The sequence below is a fragment of the Periplaneta americana genome, chromosome 12, assembly GCF_040183065.1.
Source record: "Periplaneta americana isolate PAMFEO1 chromosome 12, P.americana_PAMFEO1_priV1, whole genome shotgun sequence".
NCBI lineage: Eukaryota > Metazoa > Arthropoda > Insecta > Blattodea > Blattidae > Periplaneta > Periplaneta americana.
Window position 1 is genome coordinate 101,158,395 of NC_091128.1, and position 25,228 is coordinate 101,183,622.

The following is a 25,228-nucleotide window of genomic DNA, read 5'->3' on the forward strand; positions in this document are numbered from 1 at the left end:
GTTCCGAAACTGTGGGTTCGTTGTCCAAAACTCCGGGTTCCGAGTCCAAAAAATCCGGGTTACGATTACCAAACTCAGGTTTCCGGTCCCCAAACCCCGGGTACCGGATTCCAAACTCAGGGTTCAAGATTCCAAAACTCCAGGTTACAGCTCCCAAACTCCGAGTTTCGGATTCCATACTCCGCGTTCCAGTTTCCAAACTCCAGTTTTCAGGGTCCCAAACTCCGGGTAGGGTTCCAAAATTCCGGGTTCCGGGTCACTAACTCCGGATAGGTGTTCCAAAGTCCGGCTTCCAAATTCCAAATTCCGGGTCCCACTTCCCATACGCTTGTATGCGGTTTCAAAACACCGGGTCCAGAGCTCCGGGTTCCGGTTCCCAATTGCCAGGTTCCGTTTCCCAATCTCCGATTCCTGTACCAAAAAACCAGGGTTCCAAACACCGGGTCTCGGGTCCCAAACGTCGGGAACGTAACCCAAAATACGGGTTCCTGTCATAAACTTAGGCTTGCGGGTCCTAAACTAAAAAAAGTTAAAAAACCAAATTGAAAAAATCAGAACGATTTCCAAAAAGGCAATTCTCAAAAAATAACTTAAAAAAATATTTTCAAAAAAGTTTTCAAAAAAAATTGGTCAAAAAATTTTTTACAAAAAAATATGAAAATATTTTCAAAAAATTAAAAAAAAATCGAAAAGATAATGAAAAAAATAATTTTTCAAAAGACACTAAATAAAAATTTTTTAAAATAAAAAAAACAGAATTTTGGAAAATTTAAAAAAAAATATTTTTTCAAGAAAACTTTACAAAAAATGTTTCAAAAAAATGAAAAAATTCAATAATAGGTTTGAAGAAAAAGTTAAAAAAAAAACAAAAAAATTTTCAAAATTTTTAAAAGTTTCAAAATTTTCTTGAAATTTATTTTGAAAAATTTTTTTTTTAATTTTAGTATTTAAGATTATTTGAAAATTTGACAATTTTTTAAAATTATTTTTTCAAAAAAAATTTTCAAAATGTTGTACAAAAAAAAGGCAGTAACAGAATTGTCAAAGGTTTAAAAAAATTAAAAAAATGAAATTTTCAATAAATTTTAGTTTAAAAATAAATTTGAAAAAAAAAATAATTTTAAAAATTTTAATAACGATTAAGAAAAATTAAAAAAATTTCGAAAACAAATTATAAAACTGTACTTTCAAAAGTTTTCAAAAAAAAATTTAATTTCCAAATTTTTTTCTGAAAAATTTTCTTTCTTCCTTTTTCCTCTTGAAAACTTTTTTTTCAAAATTATTTGATACATTTTTTCTAATAATTTTTAATTTTTTGAAATTTCTCTTCATAATTTTTTTACATCTTGTTTTGAAATTTTTTAAATATTTTTTTAAAATTCATTTTTTAGCCTTTTAATATTTTTTTAAACCCGGAGTTTGGGAAGCGGAATCCGGAGTTTGGTACCAGGAACCCGGTTTTTTAAAACCATCCGGGAGTGTGGGACCCGGAACCCGGAGTTTGGAACCCGGAACCCGTAGTTTAGGAAACGGAACCCGGAGTTTGGTAAACGTAACCCGGAGTTTTGAACTCGGAACACGGAGTTCGGGAACCGGAACCAGCAGTTTGTGACCCAGAGCCCGGAGTTCGGGAACCGGAATCCGGAGTTTTGAACTCTATTCGGAGTATGGGACCCGCAACCCGGAGTTTGGGACACAGAAAACCGGATATAGTGAAATGCAACCCGGAGATTGGGGACCTGAAACCGGAGTTTTCGAGCACGAACCCGGAGTTTGGGAACAAAAACCCGGAGCTTGGGACTAAGAGCCCGCTGTTTCGGACCCGGAACCCCCAGTTTTGGACCCTGCCCGGAGTTTGGGAACAGGAACCCGGAGTTTGGGACCCGTAATCCCGGAATTTGGGAACCGCAACCCGGACTTTGAGAACTGGATTCTGGAAACCGGGGTTTGGTGACCGGAATCCGGAGTTTTGGGACCGGGTACCCGGGGTTTGGAATCCGGAACCCGGAGTTTGGAATCAGGAACCCGGAGTTTTGGGGGCCGGAACGCGGAATTTTGAGAGCCGGAACCCGGAGTTTGGGGCCCGGAAGCCGGATTGGATAAATAGGATGGATTAGATAGATCGATTGGATAGGATAGATTGGATACAGAGATTAATTATGATAGATTAAATATATTGGATATGATGTAACACACAGGTAGATTGAATAGGATAGATTTGATAGATAGGTTGGACAGGATAGATTAGATAGATTGCATAACATACATTAGAAAGATAGATTGGATAGTATAGATTACATAAATATTTTGGATAGGATAGATTAGGTAGACAGATTGGATGGGATAGATAGATAGATAGATAGATAGATAGATAGATAGATAGATAGATAGATAGATAGATAGATAGATAGATAGATAGATAGATAGATAGATAGATAGATAGATAGATAGATAGATAGATAGATAGATAGATAGATAGATAGATAGATAGATAGATAGATAGATAGATAGATAGATAGATGGATGGATGGATGGATGGGTGGGTGGGTGGGTGGGTGGGTGGGTAGATGGATGGATGGATGGGTGGGTGGGTGGGTGGGTAGATGGATGGATGGATGGGTGGGTGGGTGGATAGATAGATAGATAGATAGATAGATAGATAGATAGATAGATAGATAGATAGATAGATAGATAGATAGATAGATAGATAGATAGATAGATAGATAGATAGATAGATAGATAGATAGATAGATAGATAGATAGATAGATTGGATGGGATAATTTAGATATAAAGAATGGGTGGGATAGATTAGATCGTATAGACTGCATAGATTGGATAATTTATATAGATAGGATAATTCCGGATTCCGGTTCCCAACCTCCGTGTAGGGTTTCCAAAACTCCGGGTTTCGGATCCCAAAACTCCGGGTCCCGGGTCCCAAAACTCCGGGTTCCGGTTCCCAAACTCCAGGCTCCGTGTTCCAAACTCCGGTTTCTAGTTCCCAAATTCCTGATTCAGCTCCCCAAATTCCAGGTTCCGGGGTCCCATACTCCGGATAGAGCTCCAAACTACGGGTTCAGGTTCCCAAACTCCGGGTTCTGGTTACCAAACTCTGGGTTCCGGTTCCCAAATTCCGGATTCAGCTCCCCAAATTCCGGGTACCGGTTCCCAAATTCCGGGGTCCCATACTCCGGATAGAGTTCCAAACTCCGGTTTCGGTTCCCAAACTCCGGGTTCCGGTTACAAAACTCAGGGTTACGGGTCCCATACTCTGGTAGGTTTCCAATTTCCGGGTCCGGTCCCAAACTCCGGGTTCCGTTCTCAAAAATCCGGTTTCCGGGTACCATACTGCGGTTTGGTTCCAAAATTCCGGGGATCCTGTTCCCAAACTACGGGCAGGGTTCCAAAACTCCTGGTTCCTGGTCCAAAACTCTGGGCTCCGGGTCCCCGAAACTCCGGGTTACGGTCCCCAAATCCGGGTTCCAGTTCCCCAAATCCGGGTCCCGGATTCCAAACTCCGGGTTTTGTGGTCCCAAACTCCGGGTAGAGTTCCAAACTCCGGGTTCCGCCTCCCAAACTTTGGGCAGGGTTCCAATACTACGATTTCCGGGCTCCAAACTCCGGGTTCCGGTTCCCAAACTGTGGATTCGTGGTCCAAAACTCCGGGTTCCGAGTCCAAAAACTCCGGGTTACGATTCCCAAACTCCGGTTTCCGGTCCCCAAACTCCGGGTTCCGGATTCCAAACTCCGGGTTCAAGATTTCAAAACTCCGGGTTACAGCTCTCAACTCCGGGTTTCGGATTCCAAACTCCCGGTTCTAGTTCCCAAACTCCAGTTTTCAGGTTCCCAAACTCCGGGTTCCGGGTCACTAACTCCGGATAGGTGTTCCAAAGACCGGCTTCCGATTTCCAAATTCCGGGTCCCGCTTCCCATATGCCTGTATCCGGTTTCAAAACACCGGGTCCAGAACTCCGGGTTCCGGTTCCCAAATGCCAGGTGCCGTTTCCCAATCTCCGGGTCCTGTTCCAAAAATCAGGGTTCCAAACACCGGGTCTCGGGTCCCAAACGTCGGGATCGTAACGCAAAATACGGGTTCCTGTCATAAACTTAGGCTTGCGGGACCTAAACTAAAAAAAAGGTTAAAAAACCAAATTGAAAAAATCAGAAAGATTTCCAAAAAGGCAATTTTCAAAAAATAACTTAAAACATATTTTCAAAGAAGTTTAAAAAAAAATTCGTCAAAAAATTTTTTACAAAAAAATATAAAAATATTTTCAAAAAATTAAAAAAAAAATCGAAAAGAAAATGAAAAGAATAATTTTTCAAAAGACACTAAATAAAATTTTTTTTAAATTTCAAACAAATAAAAAATAGAATTTTGGAAAATTTTTTCAAGAAAACTTTACAAAAGATTTAAAAAAAATGAAAAAAATTCAAAAATAGGTTTGAAAAAGAAGTTAAAAAAAAACAAAAAAATTTTCAGAAAAAAATTTTCAAAATTTTAAAAAATTGTTTCAAAATTTTCTTGAAATTTTTTTGAAAATATATATTTTTTTTAAATTTTGTTATTTCAGATTATTTGAAAATTTGACAATTTTTTTAAATTATTCTTTCAAAAAATTTTTCAAAATATTTTACAAAAAAAAAAAATTAAAATTTGTCAAAAATTTCAAAAAATTAAAAAAAGTGAAATTTTCAATATATTTTATTTTAAAAATAAATTAAAAAAAAATGATTTTAAAAATTTTAATAACGATTAAAAAAAATTTAAAAAATTTCGAAAACAAATTATAAAACTGTAGTTTCAAAAGTTTAAAAAAATTTAATTTCCAAAATTTTTTCTGAATATTTTTATTTCTTCCTTTTTGTTTTTGAAAACTTTTTTTCAAAATTATTTGAAACATTTTTTTCTAATAATTTTTTAATTTTTTTTTATTTCTCTTCATAATTTTTTTACATTTTGTTTTGAAATTTTTAAAAATATTTTTTTAAATTTCGTTTTTTAACCTTTTAATATTTTTTAAACCTGGAGTTTGGGGAGCGGAATCCGGAGTTTGGTACCAGGAACCCGGATTTTTTAAACCCATCCTGGAGTGTGGGACCTGGAACCCCGAGTTTGGAACCCGAAACCCGCAGTTTGGGATCCGGAACCCGTAGTTTAGGAAACGGAACCCGGAGTTTGGGAACCGTAACCCGGAGTTTTGAACTCGGAACCCGGAGTTCGGGAACCGAAACCAGCAGTTTGTGACCCAGATCAGGGAGTTCGGGAACCGGAATCCGGACTTTTGAACTCTACCCGGAGTTTGAGAACCAGAAAATCGGATATTGGGAACTGCAACCGGAGTTTGGGGAGCGGAAACCGGAGTTTTGGACCACGAACCCGGAGTTTGGGAACAAAAATCCCGGAGTTTGGGGCTCAGAGCCCGGAGTTTGGGGCCCGGAACACGTAGTTATGGAACCCTGCCCGGAGTTTGGGAACAGGAACCGGGAGTTTGGGACCACCAATCCCGGAATTTGGGAACCGCAACCCGGAGTTTGGGAACTGGAATCCGGAACCCGGAGTTTGGTGACCGGAACCCGGAGTTTTGAGACCGGGAACCAGGGTTTTGGAATCCGGAACCCGGAGTTTGTGGACCGCAAAAAGGAGTTTTGGGACCCGGAACCCGGAGTTTTAGAACTCGGAACCCGGAGTTTTGAATCAGGAACCCGGAGTTTCGGGCCGGAACCCGGAGGTTTGAGACCCAGAACCCGGAGTTTGGGGGGCGGAACCAGGAGTTTGGGGTCCTCAGTTTGTGACCCGGAAACTGGAGTTTTGGAACCCAGCCCGGAGTTTGGGAACAGGAACCCGGAGTTTGGATTCAAACCGGAGTATGGTACCCGGAAACCGGAGTTTGGGACCGGAACACGGAGTTTGGAACCCTACCGGAGTATGGGACCCGGAACCCGGAATTTGGAACCCTACCGGAGTATGGGACCCGGAACCCGGAGTTTGGAAACCGGAACACGGAGTTTAGCAACCGGATTCCGGAGTTTGGGTACTGGAACCCGGAGTTTGGAATTCTTCCCGGAGTTTGGGAACCGGTACCCGGAGTTTTATAACCGGAACCTGAATTTTTGAACCCAAAACGCGGAGATAGATAGGTGGGTGGGTGGGTGGGTGGATGGATGGATCGATAGATAGATAGGTGGGTGGGTGGGTGGATAGATAGATAGATAGATAGATAGATAGATAGATTGATAGATAGATAGATAGATAGATAGATAGATAGATAGATAGATAGATAGATAGATAGATAGATAGATAGATAGATAGATAGATAGATAGATAGATAGATAGATAGATAGATAGATAGATAGATAGATAGATAGATAGATAGATAGATAGATAGATAGATATGCAGGCAGGCAGGCAGGCAGCTAGATGGATGGATGGATGGGTAGATAGATAGATAGATAGATAGATAGATAGATAGATAGATAGATAGATAGATAGATAGATAGATAGATAGATAGATAGATAGATAGATAGATAGATAGATAGATAGATAGATAGATAGATAGATAGATAGATAGATAGATAGATAGATAGATAGATAGATAGATAGATAGATAGATAGATGGGTAGGTAGGTAGGTAGGTAGGTAGGTAGATAGATAGATAGATAGATAGATAGATAGATAGATAGATAGATAGATAGATAGATAGATAGATAGATAGATAGATAGATAGATAGATAGATAGATAGATAGATAGATAGATAGATAGATAGATAGATGAAATATATAATACATGGCTACTACAATATGAATAAATGTAAAAATAGAATCAAAAATAAATATACTATGACCAGATAAGCATTAAAACAGGTTAAAAGTTTTAAAAGAAATAATATAAAATCAGGTTAAAATGTACAGATTACATGAAGTTGCAATAAATAATATCTAAAACTTAATACTGCTAAAATCATTGACACTGTAGAGTGGATTTGCCATCAATGTCCTTTCCCACCATCCTTCTTAAAGTAAAATATGACGTGTTTCTCATATGCATTGGTAAAGAGTTATAAAGTGTATATGAACTGGAAATAAAACTATTGCTTGTAGTACTAATTTGTACTTGGTCAAATATATGTCAATTCTGGAACGGGTAGAATAATAATATATAATGAATAGATGAACAAGTAGGAAGATTATGCACATTACGCTTAACATACAGAAGACAATCGAGAATAAACATTGACGGCAACGTAAGTATTCCTAGTTGTACAAAAAGTGGTTTACAATGAGTTCTAGAAGAGACACCACAAATAATTCTCACTGTTCTCTTTTGAAGAATAAACAACTTAGAAACCGAAGTAGGGTTACCCCACAAAAGCGTCCCGTAGCTTAAGTGACTGTAAATATGGGCATAATAAACCGTAAGTAAAGAATTATAACATAATGTTTGTCTCAGGATTCGTAACATGAAAATTCCTTTATTAATTTTATTAACAAGATATTCTATGTGTGTACTCCAGCCCAGACCAGCTTCGAGCTGAATGCCTGGGAATTTAACTGAGGAAAAGTCAGTAATATTTCTGTTAAAAGAAAATTTAATATCTATAGTCTTATTAGAGTTGATGCTAAGTTTATTGGCATCACACCAGTCTTTTATCGTGTTAAGTTTATTGGCATCACACCAGTCTTTTATCGTGTTAAGTTTATTGGCATCACACCAGTCTTTTATCCTGCTAAGTTTATTGGCATCACACCAGTCTTTTATCCTGCTAAGTTTATTGGCATCACACCAGTCTTTTATCCTGCACACCTCTCCGCTTTTCTTCACGCAATCCAGCACCCCTCAAGGATTGTATCAACAAATCAAGCAGCTAGATGGTAGCACAGTCACTTTTCGTTGCTGTTTGCAATGCTAAACAGGAAAGCTTTCCAGTATTATTATTAGATTGTATTTGCTAATAGGATTTTTAGAATGAAGGATTCTCTTACATTATAATCTATCTTCACATAGTTCCTTTATCTTCTTTTGCCATCTAATTTTGACTCTGAACAGAAATTTACCTAAGTTGTTAAGATGTTAATGTTTAATGGCCCACTTAGTTTTATGAAAGCTATTTTCTCGTTTATCTTCAAAAATTTATTTTCTATTCCGCTAATTCTGAGGTCATTAATCGCTGTGCATTTTAAGAGTATATGGATTGCGTCTTCAAAACACCCGCATAGGGGACAAATATCCTTACCCACATTACCTCTTCTATTTTTGAGTCTCCAAATACCTAATCTCCACCATGATAATCCTACTCGCACTTCTCTCGTGTTTAATCTGTCTTTGATTTGGTTAAATAATTACGTAAATATGTCAAAATATTTTTACTGCAAACACAAGAGGATTGTCATATTTTTCAAGCAGCATATTCCAATATAGGCTCTTAACAATCAGAAAACTGTCAATCTCAATTTTGAGGGTTAGCAATCACTATTTACCCCCGAGGTCTTCAATTATATTTCACTAGTGGCTTGTGCAGCAAATGCTGTAAACTAAGTTCATTAGACGTTCAAATAAACATTTTTCAGATTTATTTTCAATGAAGAATACCAGACATTCTGAAAGTTACTTGCTTCCATAATAATGAAAGATACTCTCTCTCGAGCCAATATTGAAGAGAACCACGCATATAAATATCTACACCACACCGCCATTAAATATATGAAAAAGACCCAACCCCACTTGATTAATAACTATAAAAATATTTGATTTTTAATAATAATAATATTATTATTATCTTATGTAAGTTTTATAGCTTTCAGTAACATATAGGCCTACTGTATATACTATATAGCCGCCGCTCAGTAAAATATAGAAATCAAAATCTAATTTAAGTTATTCTCTGCATCTACTTATATAACCCCAAAACGTTTCACTTTCATATCATCAATATAGCATTAATATGTATAATTAATGAAAAATAGTCACATCATGGCATTAACTACAATAATATTTCATTTCTAATGGTAATAATGTCATCAAACCACCTCAAGTTTCGTAGTTTTTAATGTCCAATACACAGCTGTACCTAGAAAATTACACAGAATCGAACCTGTAAATTATTTTTAGTAAGTTAAGTTTTTAATAACCAATTTAATTTGAGCACTATATAATATGTCAGCATTCTTGCAGATCATGGCCTTCGTGTAATATTGTTTACTGTAGTGTGTGTTTTGTTTATTCTGAAATGCAACACGGCCGACTTGATGCTCGCTTCGCTAAAGCGAAGGGAATATCAAGTCGCCGTGAATGCAATTAGCTAGTTCTCAAAACTGACAACATATGGATTTTGGAAAATAGGAAAATTATGTAGGAAAATTGACATTTCACTGAAAACTACTATTTTTCCGAAAAACTTTGGGTTCCAAGCTTCAAAATGAGGGGCCATTTATTAAAATCCGTTCAGCCGTTTTCTCGTAATTTCCATTACCAGTTCAAATTATATATATATATATATATATATATATATATATATATATATATATATATATATATATAGATGCTCGACCATGCCGAAATGTAGTAATTATACACCTGGTAGCAGTCCTTTAATGCATGTCATTAAAGTACACCCATTCATTAAAGTTCAGGTTTTCGATTATTCTCGGATATGCAATCGAAAGACAACGAGGGAAACGTCACGGAGGCTGGAAATTCAATATTTTCTCAGAAGGTTATGCTCTGTTACTATAATAATTAGCGTTAATTGTAAACAATATTCAAATAAATTCAATTTGTCATCTCGTTTTTCAATTCTAAATCAATTTCCAGGTCATATCAAAATTAGTTCATGTTATTCTCGAGATTATAACAAGGTCAATGACATTATTGTTCCTCGGAAAAAAATCAATACTTTCGAGTCTGAGCACATCTCATAATTTACGAGCTATGCACAAGGTCACTTCCACTCTTCAGTCAGATACGAATAAAATGAATACTTCTGAATAATTTCAAGTTAGAAATATGGTCGAGCATAAATAGTCGTATGAAACTTGCCTATAATGGTAATTAAGACGCTCGAATGAAAATTATGAAACTCGCTTGCGCTCGTTTCATAAACAAACGTACTCGCGTCTTAATTACTATCATTATAGGCTCGTTGCAAAATGTACTATTATACTACTGTCATTGAAATGTGTGTGCATGCATGAGAGAATTTTTTTATTTAGTAACTTTTATTCACCAGAAACAATTTTGATAAAATTTGAAGGCATGCATGATTAGTTCCTTTCATTTAAAATTTTGACTTGGGAAAATCATTAATGATGATATGTTTTAGGAAAATGTTAAAAAATGTGAATCAATAGGAATCCAGATAAACAGTGATATCATACTTTAGAGATTGCAGATGACCAAGTTGTTATTGCTGAAGATCAAGATGATTTAAGATATATGAAGAAACATAATTATGAAAAAGCTGGACTAAAATTAATTACAAAAAATCAGAATATTTGGTCGTAAGCAATAAATCAATAAGAAATCTCTCATTGGAAAATGGAGAAATAATTGGAGTATAAAAATGCAAATATCTAGGAGTTACTTGTAAGAAAGATGGAAATAGTGATGAAGAGATTATACACAGAATTAATACAGGCAGAAGATTAACAAAATGTTTAAATTCTACTTTGTGAGAAAAGAATATACGGAAGAGTACAAAAAGAAGAATTTACATATCCAGACTGTGATGATATATAAGAGGAAGTATGGGGATTAAAGCAGAGAGTTAGAAAGAAACTATTACGAATGTGTGTACGATCCAGGACTCCATTCATACCAGAGAACTATGCATTATCCTAAGATCCATGCATAACCTCTCTTTGTTCAGCCAGTGACATATAGAAAGAGAGATTCGAGTGTTCCCTCTTGTCTTAAAATACAGAAAATAACAATTACTTAGAATCGTAATACAAGCAGCCGATCCACAAGAGAAATATGACTGTTTTTGTGTTATTTCAAGTGACCCATTTGTTGCAGTAGAAATGATACTGTAGGTAGATTTTGATAAACGAAATCACTTCTGAAATGTTCTGTCATCTAATTCCTCTTAAGAATTCTCTCTTTTCGCTAAAGAAACTTCACGCTCACCACAATCTCTATCCAAGTAATTCAAGTACTGTGCAATAACAATCATCTTTGAAATAATCAGCTGTGGATCTGGCCGCCATTTTGTTTTACTTGGCCTATTAATCACTGGTTATCTCATTTAACCGCTCGAATATGACCGGTTAGAGATTACCGTGGTTAATCTCCTATTTAAGTCCTAACAGAGGTTGAGGCACAGTAAAAATGCTTAACCAGGGTTTAGGTAACAATTTTAATCGGTGGTTACGCTAACCGACGTTGATGCACGTGGATATAAGACTTATATTTCCCCTCTGTCCGCTGAAGCAGAATCAGTAGTGTACCATAATGCATTATATTTTTTATGCTTAGATTTAAATATCTACGAGCAGAAGTGATATTTGTATTGTATGAAACGGAATAACCGTTTTAAATCCACGTATTTAGTTTTAATAAATGTATATATATATATATATATATATATATATATATATATATATATAGTATGTATAAATATATTCACGAGAATTACCGTCATTTACGGAGTTTATTTCCGAAGACATTATGAGCAAAAAATGGCATATAAACATTTGTTTTAATCGGAATATTTTTAAAGTTACATTAATTTTAAGTTGTTAGTAAAATATCTTTTATCCTTAGTTTTACGGGTAAAAAATTACAAATAAAGAATGAACTATTCAGAAGTATCATTTCTTCAATTGACTAAGCAAGAAACGGAGTTGGAATCGGAATAGGATTCGGAGTGAGTGACGGAGTTGGAATCGGAATTGAAGTCGGATTCTAAGTCAGAAACGTAGTTGAAATCGGAATTGGATTCTGAGTCAGAGACGGAGTTGGAATCGGAGTCGGAGACAAATTCACAGTCAGAAACGGTGTTGAAATCTAATGCTGAGCCGAGTTCGGAGTCACATAGTTTGAATCGGCATCGGAATCAGAAACGGAATTGAAATCAGAATGGGAATCGGAATCGGAGTTAGAAAGGGCGTTCAAATTGGAATCGGAGCCTGAAGATTTGTAGCTATAGGTCTATTGACTCCATAGCTCTGATTACGAATCTTACTGACATTATCGAGGTAAATGTTTATTTAAATTTCTCTTCCCTTTTCCTCAAAGGTAGCTTATAATAATTACACTTAACAACTGAGAGGACTAGATTTCGATGACAAACCGAGACTGTATCTTGTTTTTTTTTTTTTTTTGTATGTGTTGTCATAAACGGCGGTCTTACGTCATATTGACGACATAAACAGGCTCCTTGTAAATATGTAGTGTTTGTTAAGTAACTGAAAAAGTACATACAGTACTAGCTATAAGCAGTGGCGGTCCAGTATTTTTAATTTGGACTAGCAGCCGGTGAGCAATCATGCACTCTTGTATATCTATTACCCTTGAAATTGTTTTGGTAGCATATTATTTATTATTAGTCAAGGCACTGCTTTTAACATTAAATATTAGTTCTGATTAGCACATGATTCATTCCACACTTGCGCACTGCCTAGATGCGAGACAAAGATAAACAAGTTGAAGCGAAGATTTTTGTCGCTTTGCATAATGATAAGGGAAATTCAAGTGATCAGTACTAAGAAAGGACTGTGAGCTAAATAACTTACATCTATTTAAAGTTACGCGTAAATTTGAGTGGAAATGTTCTGAAATACCTTTTAGTTGAAATATTAATGTGTAGTCAGCGAAGCAGAACTTTGGCACGGGTTGAATTTACGTGCGCACTAGCTCCCGAGACATTTCTAAGGAACGAAGTTTGGACACCAAAACATTGCCTAGAGGCGGCTACAGGTTTAACGAAAAAGGCTATAGAATGACATTAGCTGTTTACTGATGTACCTTCAGGTTCGTACGTAAAATGAAAGGCGTCGCGTGAAATCATTCGAAGTTAAATAGGAGCGGGTTTTGTATTGTTTACTGCATTCTAATAAGTTGTTTCGACACAGCATGTCTTTTTTCTGTTAAAAAAGTAAACATTTTGTAAGGAGTTCAGTTGTGATCAAGTGAAGTACTGTGAAGATGTATTAAAATGCTATCACTAATATCTGCAACTTTGCCTCTGCTTGATAAAAGACTTCGGAGATGACTTCATTTTTTTTATTCAAGAAGAAATAAGCAGGGACATCATTTTATTTTTACTAACATTTCTAATATTAACCTGGCCATACCTTTGGATTAACGGTTGAGAACCGGAAACACTGTTTGCTACCCCCTTCCACGACCGGAGTTTGATAATACTGGCGTAAAATACAAACAGATCACTTTACTAGATATAGGAGGGAAGAAAAGTAGTTCATTCATTTACGTAAACTAGAAAATATCACGATTTTGAGTTTGATAATTTTCATTAAGTTTTCTTTAATGAAAATACAGTACAGTATCATATTAACAATAAGTGTTTTTACTCACGAACTGAGCTATCCATGCGGACGTATTCATTTTGCAGTGCATATTATACACTCTTCAGCACATTACCGCACAATATAAAGAGTGAATTTAAATTAAAAAATAATCATAATATGGATATTTAAACACATTTCGATAGAAGCTTCAGTTCTTTTGTGCATGTTATCTCACTTTAGACTAATGTAGGCCTACTTAATTCCAATTTCCAGTTTCGTCCTTCGTACTAGTACAGTAACTCATGTTGAAATAATTCTGTACCTACTTTATAAAAGAGTACCTTACATACTGTAAATACAGTCTTCACTTCTGCCCGATCCGAAAAGATAAAATTACTCAGATTGCTATCTACTATCCGTCCAAGTGGTTTTGTCTCAGGTTTGTAAAAAGGGGGGAAATCACATGACAGTTAATTACTTAACGAGGCCTTTTTTTATTTAAGTTATTTTAAACAGTTGTACAATATATTACGTAGAAGTCCAATTCCTAACAGAAATTAATGTTTTCAGAAAAGAGCTAAGACAGCCCAGCCACTAGTCTTTACAGAGTGGCGAGCAGAAGCAAGTGGGGGAAACCGGGATGTGACGTAAGTAAATGGATTTACAGTGAAAATATGATTCAATATTGAAAGGTATTTCTTCACTGGAAAACGCGACCATATTTCTGGAACGTACTATACTCACTAACTCAGTACTGTTCACTATCATCGTAAGGCGACTTTGACTACATATGCGTCCTTGGTTCTGGGTGGAGGACGATTGAACTTCATTAGTAGAAGGGGTGGGAGTGAAGTACATAAAAAACTCAGGTACAATAAAAATTGAAGCAAAAATAAAATGATGTCCCTGTATATATATTATGTTGTAAGTTAATAAGCGTCATGATTTAGAAAAACACAGTGACTATAAAAGACACATCGAACATCAGCTCCGAACTGTGACAACTCCCGAAAAATCGCTGTGATAGATAATAGTGATTTTGTCACAGTGTGATTTTTGTGTTCGGATGATTCTTGGCGATTGAGAATGTTGTAACGGCCTGGCATTCACACAGTCATTCATTAAAGATGATGGCAGGCAATACATTCCAAGGGTAATGTCATCATCGGTCGTAATGTAGAAGTTTCTTGTTCTGCAAGTCCCAGCTTGTCTAGATTCCTTAAGTCTTCAATTCGTATTTTTTTTTTTAAATTAAGAAATATAACTGTTCCTTGCAAAGGGAATGTATATCGAAACAAAACCGGAATGAATACAATCAAAAGGCATAGTACAGCCCGTAATGTATCGAACACAAATCTTCTGTACAAATCATTAGTTTCAGTATCAAAGAGTTGACCTCGTTAACCTCTACAGTGAGACGAAAAATACTCGTAATTACTGCAGATCCAAGACGTTGTCCTATCCGACTGCCAGTTGTTTGAACTCTGGAGCTGTCATTACACGTACATAGGTTGCCATACCTACGAATCACTTATCGGTCTGAGGTGGCGATTTCTCAAAGCTGTGATTTTGGAACTATAGTCACAGTCGGAACCAGTGACAAACCTATCACAGCGACAAAATCACAGGTCTTCAAATCACACCCTATCACTACGAACATCTGGAACTGTGATGTCAACGTGAGCGCAAACGTGCTCACAGCCCATAGGCGCTGATCAGAGCACGTAAGGCACGCAGGTAGGCTACAAGTTACTGATGGACCCAAGGGCTGTACATTACACATTGACGAAGTCGTTCAGTAAGTTTCAGGCTGACTAGACTCTTGACGTCTTATGTAAGTGAAAAATGAGGTGATGCTCTTTGTTGGTTTATGGAAATTATTTAGTTACAAAGACAAGCAGTGTCGAACGCCTGAAATTATTAGTTCATCTACAGAATAATATAATATTCAAATTAGTTTGTTTTTATTGATATTAAATAGTAGTAAATGTATGTAAAGATGTATTGTAGAGCTTCTTTCTCACAGAATTGTATTTATGTTTACAGAATAAAGTACAAACAAAAGTGTGTGCTGCTAATGGCGTAGACTCGTTACATGTCAGTTACGAGTTGTGTCTATAAATTGTCCAGATTTTCGTACATAAATTCTCAGTTTGACGATGTTTCTTACCATTACGATATCCTTTGGTTAAGCCAAGAAAAAGTTCTGTCCAGATATTTTGAATTCCGTAAATATTTATCAGAATTCATAATAGAAAAATAGAAACAGTCCAGAACTAGTTGACTCTACATGGATTGAGGACCTTAACTTTCTCAAGGATATATTCGAGCATCTGAACGTTTTGAATTTGAGATCGCAAGGAAAGAATTAATTAATTTGTGTCGACAGATATTGTTAAAAGCTTTCAGATGAAGATTTCATTGTGGATGTCACAGATCTCACAGTATAATTTTTATAATTCCAACACCTTCTGTCATTGAACTCCTGTTCAACAGTATAAAATAGTGCAATGTTTTAAAAATCTCTAGGAAGAGTTTCATAGACGATTTAAAGATATTGACCTACTCCAGTCCTAGTTGGATTTGTTTTGTGGTCCTTACTCATCAAACCCAGAAAATATACCAACACAGTTACAATTGAATATCTGAATTGACAAACATCTCAAGTCCAAAATTTACCGAATTCGACTTTTTACCTAACAAGTTGTGTTTTACATAGGCTATCATTTTGTAAAAAGGAATATCCTAAGTCCGAGTTTAAGCCTATGTTTTTGGATCATACAAATATTTATTTCAATACTCATAATGCAAGCCTATATAGTTTCTTTGCGGTCCTGAAAAATTTACTTCAATGGACTTGGAATGTTAGCCAATTCAGGTCTTCCATTAGAAATTATTTTGCTGCAGGAAACAACATTTCACCGGGCATAAGAAGGCTGGTGTCGGCAAAAATAAGAAAAAGCACTTCTGAATTACGCGAGAAATCAGAAATTTAAATTTGTTTCATATAATTAGTACATGATTATGTAACAGTTACATAACAATAATTATGCTAATTATAGGCCTCATTATGTAAAACTGCTTAAGTTAAAGAAAAGCTATGTTTATTATTTGTTATATCCTACTATTTTATAATTAATTGCATTTAATAGAGAAGTACATATTGCAAAACATCCTTTTATTTCTTGTTTTCTTGTACGAGCGTAGCACATTATCTATTACTGAAGAGCAGTTTAATTCATCTTGCAGTGGTAGGCCAATAGAGTTCATTTTGCTCACCCCTTCTTTTTCAACGCTACTGCCTTCAGAATAGATTCATTGGAACCCGTGAGCGCTTGGTGGCACGTAGAGTCTTTCGTGTGCTCTGACCTTGACATTCCTGGTCTAGTGACTCGATTTCGCATTAGTCCACTTTTTATTATGACTTATGTCTGATGATGATACGTGCGAATATTTCGTTTCATAAACTTGAGAATCCCCATTACAAACACTTCTTTGAAAAGTATATGTCTAGGAAATTTCCAACAATCACGCGTACGCAATACTTACTCTCGAGTTAAGAAATGACTTCAAATTCTATACGATCAGCTGCTGATAACAATAAAAGGGTTAAATTGAAACTGAAATGTGCTTGAAAAAAAATCCTGGATATTCGAAACTCTGTAAAGTGCAATATGAATTAAATAGTGGACAAACACAAGATTATACACAACATTATAATAAATATAAACTATTTAAAAATATCGCACCAATAACATAGTTTAATTTCGAAAGAACATTTCCCTATTGACGATCGAAACAGGTTTATATTTGACAATTACGAATGTATACAGTTGTACAGTACATAGCAACAAAATTAGTGACATTTATACTACATCATTGATATTTATTTAAAATGTATCACCATTTTCTACGAAGAAAAGAATTAGGTAAGTCGCTTTTCTAAATATGTGTTATACTCTATTAGTTTTAGTTACCTGATTATACCGAGCAATGTTTTGATTCAAGCATAGTATTGCTCTATACAAGTTCCTGTACTACCTTGAGTTGATATAAACTACACGATTTGTATAATACACAACGTAGTTAACTTCATAAGTTCGGTGTCTGAATTTCCATCCCTACTCATTACTGACCCGTAAATAATAATAATAATAATAATAATAATAATAATAATAATAATAATAATAATAATAATAATAATAATAATAATAATAATAATTGGTATGCACATATACAAAGAATAAGAGATGAGAGACATCCTAAAATCTATATATATATATATAATTTGAACTGGTAATGGAAATTACGGGAAAACGGCTGAACGGATTTTAATAAATGACCCCTCATTTTGAAGCTTGGAACCCAATGTTTTTCAGAAAAATAGTAGTTTACAGTGAAATGTTAATTTTCCTACATAATTTTCCTATTTTCCAAAATCCATCTGTCGTCAGTTTTGAGAAATAATGGCTTTTCAAAATAAAACAAAACACAAACACACTAAATAAACAATAAGCTTTTACACGAAGGCCATGACCTGCAGGATTGCTTTCAATTCAAATTCGATTGATTATTAAAAACTTCAAGACTTAACTAAAAATAATTTACAGGTGAGTAATTTTCTGGGTACAGCTGTGTATTGGACATTAAAATCTACAAAACGTGAAGTGGTTTGATGACATTATTGCCATTAGAAATTAAATATTATTAAAGTTAATGTCATGATGCGACTATTTTTCATTAATTATACATATTAATGCTATATTGATGATATGAAAGTGAAACGTTTCGGGGTTATGTAAGTAGATGTAGAGAATACCTTAAATTAGATCTTCATTTCTATAATTTACTGAGTGGCGGCTATTATATATAAAACTACAAAACTTACGTAAGATAATATTGTTATTAAAAATCAAACATTTTTATAGTTATTAATCAAGTGGGTTTGGGTCTTTTTCCTATACTTAATGGCGGTGTGGTGTAGATATTTATATTCGTCATTCTCTTCAGCACTGGCTCGAAAGTTTCACCACAATCTATAATGACCTGAAATATATTATAGCTACCGGTATTGCTTTACTCCCACATGAAAAACCTACTGATCGTCCAGACATTGTTACGAGTACTTGCGTTTTCGCGTTGAAACTCAAAAACTGATGGTGGATAAGTTCAAGAAAAAGTATTTGGCATAAAAAAAAACATTCATTATGGAAGCAAGTAACTTTCAAAATGTCTGGTATTCTTCATTGAAAATAAATCTGAAAAAGTTTTATTTGAACGTCTAATGAATTTAGTTTGCAGCATTTGCTGCACAAGCCACTAGTATTATTGAATTACAAACCAAAAGCAAAGAGAAGCATCGGCTATCCATTGGCTAGATGGCAAGGCTCAGTGGCGTGGGCCCAGGCTCACCCAAAAAATATGCGAATTTTTGCGTTTTTTTACTCAACATTAAAACTAAACCATGGATCCAGAGCAATAGTTACAGTCGATAGCATTAAGGTAAGAAGTCAAAAATGCGTTCATTTCTTCAAGAGCCAATTTACCTGTGTTGGGTTGGGCCTAAAAATTGTCTGGCAGCGATAAAAAGAAGGAAGTTGTAGAGGCTACTGAATTGTTACATCAGCTAGAAAAATTTGACACCTTATTTTATTTTGAATGTTTAGACGATATCCTTGCTCTTGCAAATTCATTATCGGAAGCACCCTAGTCTCCAAATATGGATATTAGTAAATGTTCGTCCTTCATTAAGGCAATGATATAAAACTTCTCAAAGCTCTGAAACGAAGAAAAATTCATGTCAAGCACAAGGCTTTGTAATCCAGCAATTCTATCCATTGAGAGGGAGAAAAGTTGGGATTTATTGAACGATCTGTCATCAGCGATCGACAGATTCATTGCTAGGAAATCTCGAGAGCTCCAGTTCACTTTGTGAAGCGTTTGTATAGCTATGCAGTGCATGATTGTTTGTCATAATTTTGCATGTTATTAAATAAGACTTCCGAGAATGAGTTGCAAGAGAGTTGACGGCAGCGGCACTGTCAGGAGATGGGTCAGGTACTTTATAAACCCTACATATCTGGCCCACCCAAAATAATTAGTCTGGCTACGCCACTGGGAAGACATGTGGAAATAGGCTAATGCCTATTCATGACATGAATGAAGAGAAGAAGAATGACAAAAATAACATTTTACAGACTTTCAGATACATTATTTAACTATACAATTAATTTTAATTACTACTATACGGAGAAAGTAGGATTTTTTAAGCAGTTCATGTGTCAATGCAACGAACTTTTTCTATTCCAGTGGTGTCTTACGGTGGTATTGTCGAGAATAAGCACACTATTTCAAAATACTCACCTTTACAGTAAGTCTTTTATATCTTGCATTATTTTAACGGTGTTGAAATGACACACTTTGAATATCGTCCGCTCTATTAGATACGGTACCCACCGTAGATTACAAAATTGGTACCTACAGTCATAATCAATATGGCATTAACATTGGCGATTGAGAACACATAAAAAATACGAGAAGGAAAAAAATAACGTTGTAAGCAGTATTCTGTATACAATTTATATCAAGTGTAAGCTGCCATTTCTTATAACTTCTATTAACTTTCTTCCGACATTTTATAGTGCGCGGTGTTCAGTCGTACCGTAAAATAGGGCAAATAGGAATGCAGGGATGAAAAGAAATGAATGATCTTTTTTTTTTTATTTCTTAGTGTTAACGAGATATAACAGAGTGTTTATTTTTTATTTGTAGCAAGTGAACAAATAAATACTCTTTACCATTATATTTTTGCTCTTTAACACTAAAATTAAAAAAATAGTAGAAATGCATTCCTCTTCGCCCCATTTTACTTACTGTAACAAGGTTAATGTAAAAAAAATTGAAAAACATCGATCGACATAGCTTTCGTTTCCAACAAAAGATGGCAGCACAGAGCATAGTACACACGGTAAGCCATCTCTGCAAAGGCAACGAAACTAATAGACCTATTCAATTACTGCCAATAGCAAGAATATTTTCATGTGTTATAAAAGAAATAAAAAATAAATTTTCCTACAACAATTATGCCCTTCACGCATAATTTTTATAAAAACAAATCTATTTTTACGTTTTTACAAAAATGTCACCTTAATACAGCAGTGTTTATATTGTATACTTTTTAACATTCGAAATGTTATGTTGGCTATGCTGGTCTGTCATATTTATAATATTATTCGAAATGATTGAGACTCATAGTGGTATGAAATTCAGTTTTTAAATTAGAACTGCGTGAGACAGCAAGCAGGTGGTTCTGTGTTTACCATGGCAACTAATATAATTAATCGTCCATTATGGGATGTAAGTATCCGTATTCAGTGATGTTACACGTTGATAGATAACGCATGGCAACATGCCCCATTCATCTACTTGTTATTGGACTTGGCCTTGACGTGATTATTACGTACTTATTTATTAAAGAGGATGTGACTGATTTATAAGCTTATTGGATAAAAAGGCATATGTTATTTTCAGCATGAATGTACCTGCAAGCATATGTATGCTGTAAATTGCAATGACAAAATTATTTCAGTGTAAAACATTTTAATTTTGAGACTTAGCAGCAGAAAACAAGACGAATGACCTTGTCTGTCTTTAAACAATTTAAACCTTATGTAACGAAAGAAACACGTGCAGCAAAGAAAACGGACAACCTTTCGAAAGTTCCTAGCGCTATTCTAAATTTTAATAAATACTTGCCCAATAGAAGTTCACATAAAAATGTGTTTTATTTTATCGTACACATATTAATATTATATTAAACTTTTCGCTCTTCGATGTGTTTTTTGTAATAAACAAGCATATAAATATCTCAATTTCAAGAGTTAAAAACTAATAAATATACCTTTTTGTCATACTCAGTTAATTTATCTAGTATTACATTTGTACTAATTATACAATAACCTATTTAATGTTGGAATAATATGCATTTTCTTGTGGCAATGTGAAAAATAAATCTGCTACACTGAAATAATATTAGGAAAACATGAATATTGCGATAGCTACAGTAGTTTTCTGTCCTCAAGGGTATAATTATAGTAAAATGGGGATTTGATGAGTAACCATTAACTTACTACCCTACTGTAGAATACGATACAAAAAGATTGGTAAAATCCAAGAATCAGTCGCTGTTTTTCCAGACCAATAGGAGATTGATGGTGCGATGGCAATACTGCAAAATATGAATTTATCCAGGGATCGAATCCCGGCGTATTCAAAGGTGTCATGTATTCCAATTTAAAATGGTTTGTAGAGGGAGAGAAGTACAGGAAAATATGTGAGAAAGGAAGTGCAGTGCTGCAAGGTGGGAGAAAGAAAAGTGGGAGTAGCAGAGGTGTTGGGGACTGCATATTTTGAAGTATTGCCATCCTGCGTGACGTTATACAGTATATCGCGTCATCGATCTCCTGGCTTGGAAAAAGACCGACTGATTTTTGGTACCGAAAAATTATATAGGTACTTACAATATAAAGTTAAAAATCGTTAATAAATCGCCTACCATTAACACCATGCATTATTCTATGTTGTGTCGCCTTAAATATTCTTCAGGAACCGAAATAGATAGAAAGCAAAGCATGGACATCGTAGGTTATGGAGATGTTGTCTATCCAAAGAGATCACAATTTATAAATGTGAAAATAAAAATTATATTAAAATTGAGAACTGGTACAAAGTTACCCCAAAGGCCATATTTATTTATTTACACTATTTGAAATAGTACATAAGTACAGACATGTTATATACATAGTAGTCCACACCTGTGGAGTAACGGTCAGCGCGTCTGGCTGCGAAACCAGGTGGCCCGGATTCGAATCCCGGTTGGGGCAAGTTACCTGGTTGAGGTTTTTTCCGGGGTTATCCCTCAACCCAATGCGAGCAAATGCTGGGTAACTTTCGGTGCTGGACCCCGGACTCATTTCACCGGCATTATCACCTTCATTTCATTCAGACCTAAATAACCAAGATGTTGATACAGCGTCGTAAAATAACCCAATAAAAAAAATATATACATAGTATGTAGCAATAAATACAATACAATACTGAAAGGTCATGGCATGAAAAAAAATTCTTCATAGTAACCACACGTGGTATAGTCGACGCGTTCATTTAATACCCAGTCGGAAGCCTTTGTGTTATGATGCTATATCTTTTTTGCGCCCATCAGTACTTTCAATGTCAAGCGTTGTTGTCACGTTTCCAGTGTAAAGATCGTTCCTAGTTACAATTACCATTAGCGGTATATTTATTTCAACTCGCGTCAATAACTTCGAAATAGGCAACGTGGAGTTGATATCGGCACGTCAATTAAAAATGCTAACGAATCATTGGTAGTCATATGTTACCACTTCTTATGATTGGAGAGTCATCTGAGAAAGCCTTATCAGTAAACAAACTCTTGTCTTGCAAATCTAGCTTTCAGGTATAGTTCCCTGTAAAGCTGATTTGAATATTTTTAAGGGAAAAATTGTTCCTGGGCCGGGTATCGAACCCGGGACCTTTGGCTAAACGCGCCAAAACTCTACCAGACCCCAAATTATTTTCTTCCTTTATATCCACAGATCTCAAAGTGGGCTGACAACCGTCAAGCAAAACCACAATTCAAGTCACACAGAATTTGTGTGCACTCAATGCTGGTTGCTTGACGGTTGTCAGCCCACTTTGAGATCTGTGGATATAAAGGGAGAGTCGGGGTCTGGTACACCTCCTGAGTAGCCCAGTTGGTAGAGCCTTGGCGCGTTTAGCCAAAGGCCCCGGGTTCGAAACCCGGCCCCGGAACAATTTTTCCCTTGAAATTATTCAAACTCTTGTCTTATCTCTTCAAAGGAAAACATCGTTTGATGCTGGCTGGGTATTATGATATGATATATATTTGATGTCAACATTTACATCCATGTAATGTGGACCTCACAATTTTGTATCCAGTGCCACAATTATATTCATTGCAGATACACCTTTTGTAGAAGCTCTTCTAATTTAGATTCATACCTCTTACTTATATTCCCTCATTATTGTATCCTCATCTTTCCCTTACACTCATTCACTATAATCGCTTACTTTTGTCCCCATCTAAAGTGATCAGTTTTCCCCCCTTTAAAACCTAACAACTTAATTTAGATAATTAAAAATTGACACTTTCACAACTCCTTTCTTGATTTCCAGTTCACTTATACGAACACACTCTGTTTCTAATAATACTTGTTGCTAATCCATACTACGTCACTACCCAATCGGATCGTTATTATGCCTATTTCTTAAGTGTATTACATTTTCTGTCTCGCTTATTTTGTACATGCTATGCTTCACCTGGGGTATATTTAGGCCTAGGCAGACTAGGCAGCTGCCTAGGGCGGCAGATTTGAGGGGACGGTTTTTTAGCTATCACTATTATTTTTTTTATATTTTTTAAATTTTATTCATAACTCTTTAAAAGAGCAGGTACATAAACTTAAACGCACAATGAAAAGGATATGAATAACATTGGCAACAATCCGTTCAAATTTAATCAATAGTCTCACAACGGGAAAAGGACAGTTTTTCAGTAATAGTATCACAATGCGATCATAGCAGTTTTTTTTTTTTTTTCAGTGTTATGCCCCCTCACCCTGACAGTCTGACGTGATAACCTTAAAGAACTTACTGGTATTATATTACGATACGTTAGGAAGGCAAATCACGTTGCTCGCAATCATAAGGTTTGTGATTAGACACGCAGCTGACTCTGTCATAAGAGTAGCCAGTATCAACACTCAATAATGCCCATTCAAACTTAAATTCAAAGAAAATACCTTCACCCATTTTTTTTTAATATCAGCCGGACGCTTGACAGTTCAGTTTAATTTAAAACGGTAAAGAGTGCAGTTCTTTTGTACCTACCTAGGTGATTTATATTTTAATATTCATTATAATGAGTGACAGTCGGAAAAAGCTAAGTGGTTCTCAATACCGGAAACACCTCTGACTAAGGTTCTGGCTGATATATACATCTATTACCAGATAGTACATCTCATTTGACGATAAGCGTCAGAGGAAGAACTGCAGCTGAAATCTGATTAGTGTAATATGCAGCTAGTCAGCGATGTATGCAGTGGAGGGAGAAAGGAACTGGGCACCCTATCCCATTATCTCCTGGCCTAGTTGCCTTATGAGTGATGCCTCGATGGTGTCACTTGTGGGGTCCAGACCTGTCTTCGGACAGTTGACTAAACAACAGTAGGCCTACCGGAAACTCGCGAAAGACAAGGCAATAAAAAAGAGGAAATTGTGAGAAAAGTGCAAAAAAAAAAAAAAAAAAGATGGTCTATTTAAAAAACAACACAGCCAGTTTGTTTCAGTTCGAGTCCAGATACATCAGAGTGTAATAATGTGGCGAACAGTAGGTACCGAGAATAGTGGAGTGTGTGGTTTATCTGAGTTAGGCGTTTCGGATGTTAGAAACAGTAATAATGACGCGGAATCTATTATTTCAGTTGATCCAAATGATGCATATAGGGCGAAATAAGGGGCGGAAATATTTTTCTCTGTCTTGAGGCGCCAAGTAGCTATATTCGTCCCTGTGCTTCACTATCGTGGCTAGCCTCCGCCACCATCAACCTCGCCTATTTTCATTTCCTCTATCTTCTCGCTTATCTTCCTACTTAACTTCTCAAATGTATTATCTAATCTACTTACTATATCCTCAATTATCACTGGACCAGACACATTC

At 35.6% G+C, this 25,228-nt stretch overlaps 1 protein-coding gene across 1 annotated transcript in view; it reads left to right on the forward strand.

The window, feature by feature from the left end:
- The first annotated feature begins 20,670 nt into the window (after nt 1–20,670).
- LOC138710722 (probable methylmalonate-semialdehyde/malonate-semialdehyde dehydrogenase [acylating], mitochondrial) overlaps nt 20,671–25,228 on the forward strand; it is a 38,305-nt gene continuing 33,747 nt past the window's right edge. The window contains exon 1 of the mRNA XM_069841787.1: nt 20,671–20,826. Within this exon, the coding sequence (XP_069697888.1) occupies nt 20,791–20,826 (36 nt within the window). The 5' untranslated portion in view covers nt 20,671–20,790. The remainder of the gene's footprint in view (nt 20,827–25,228) is intronic.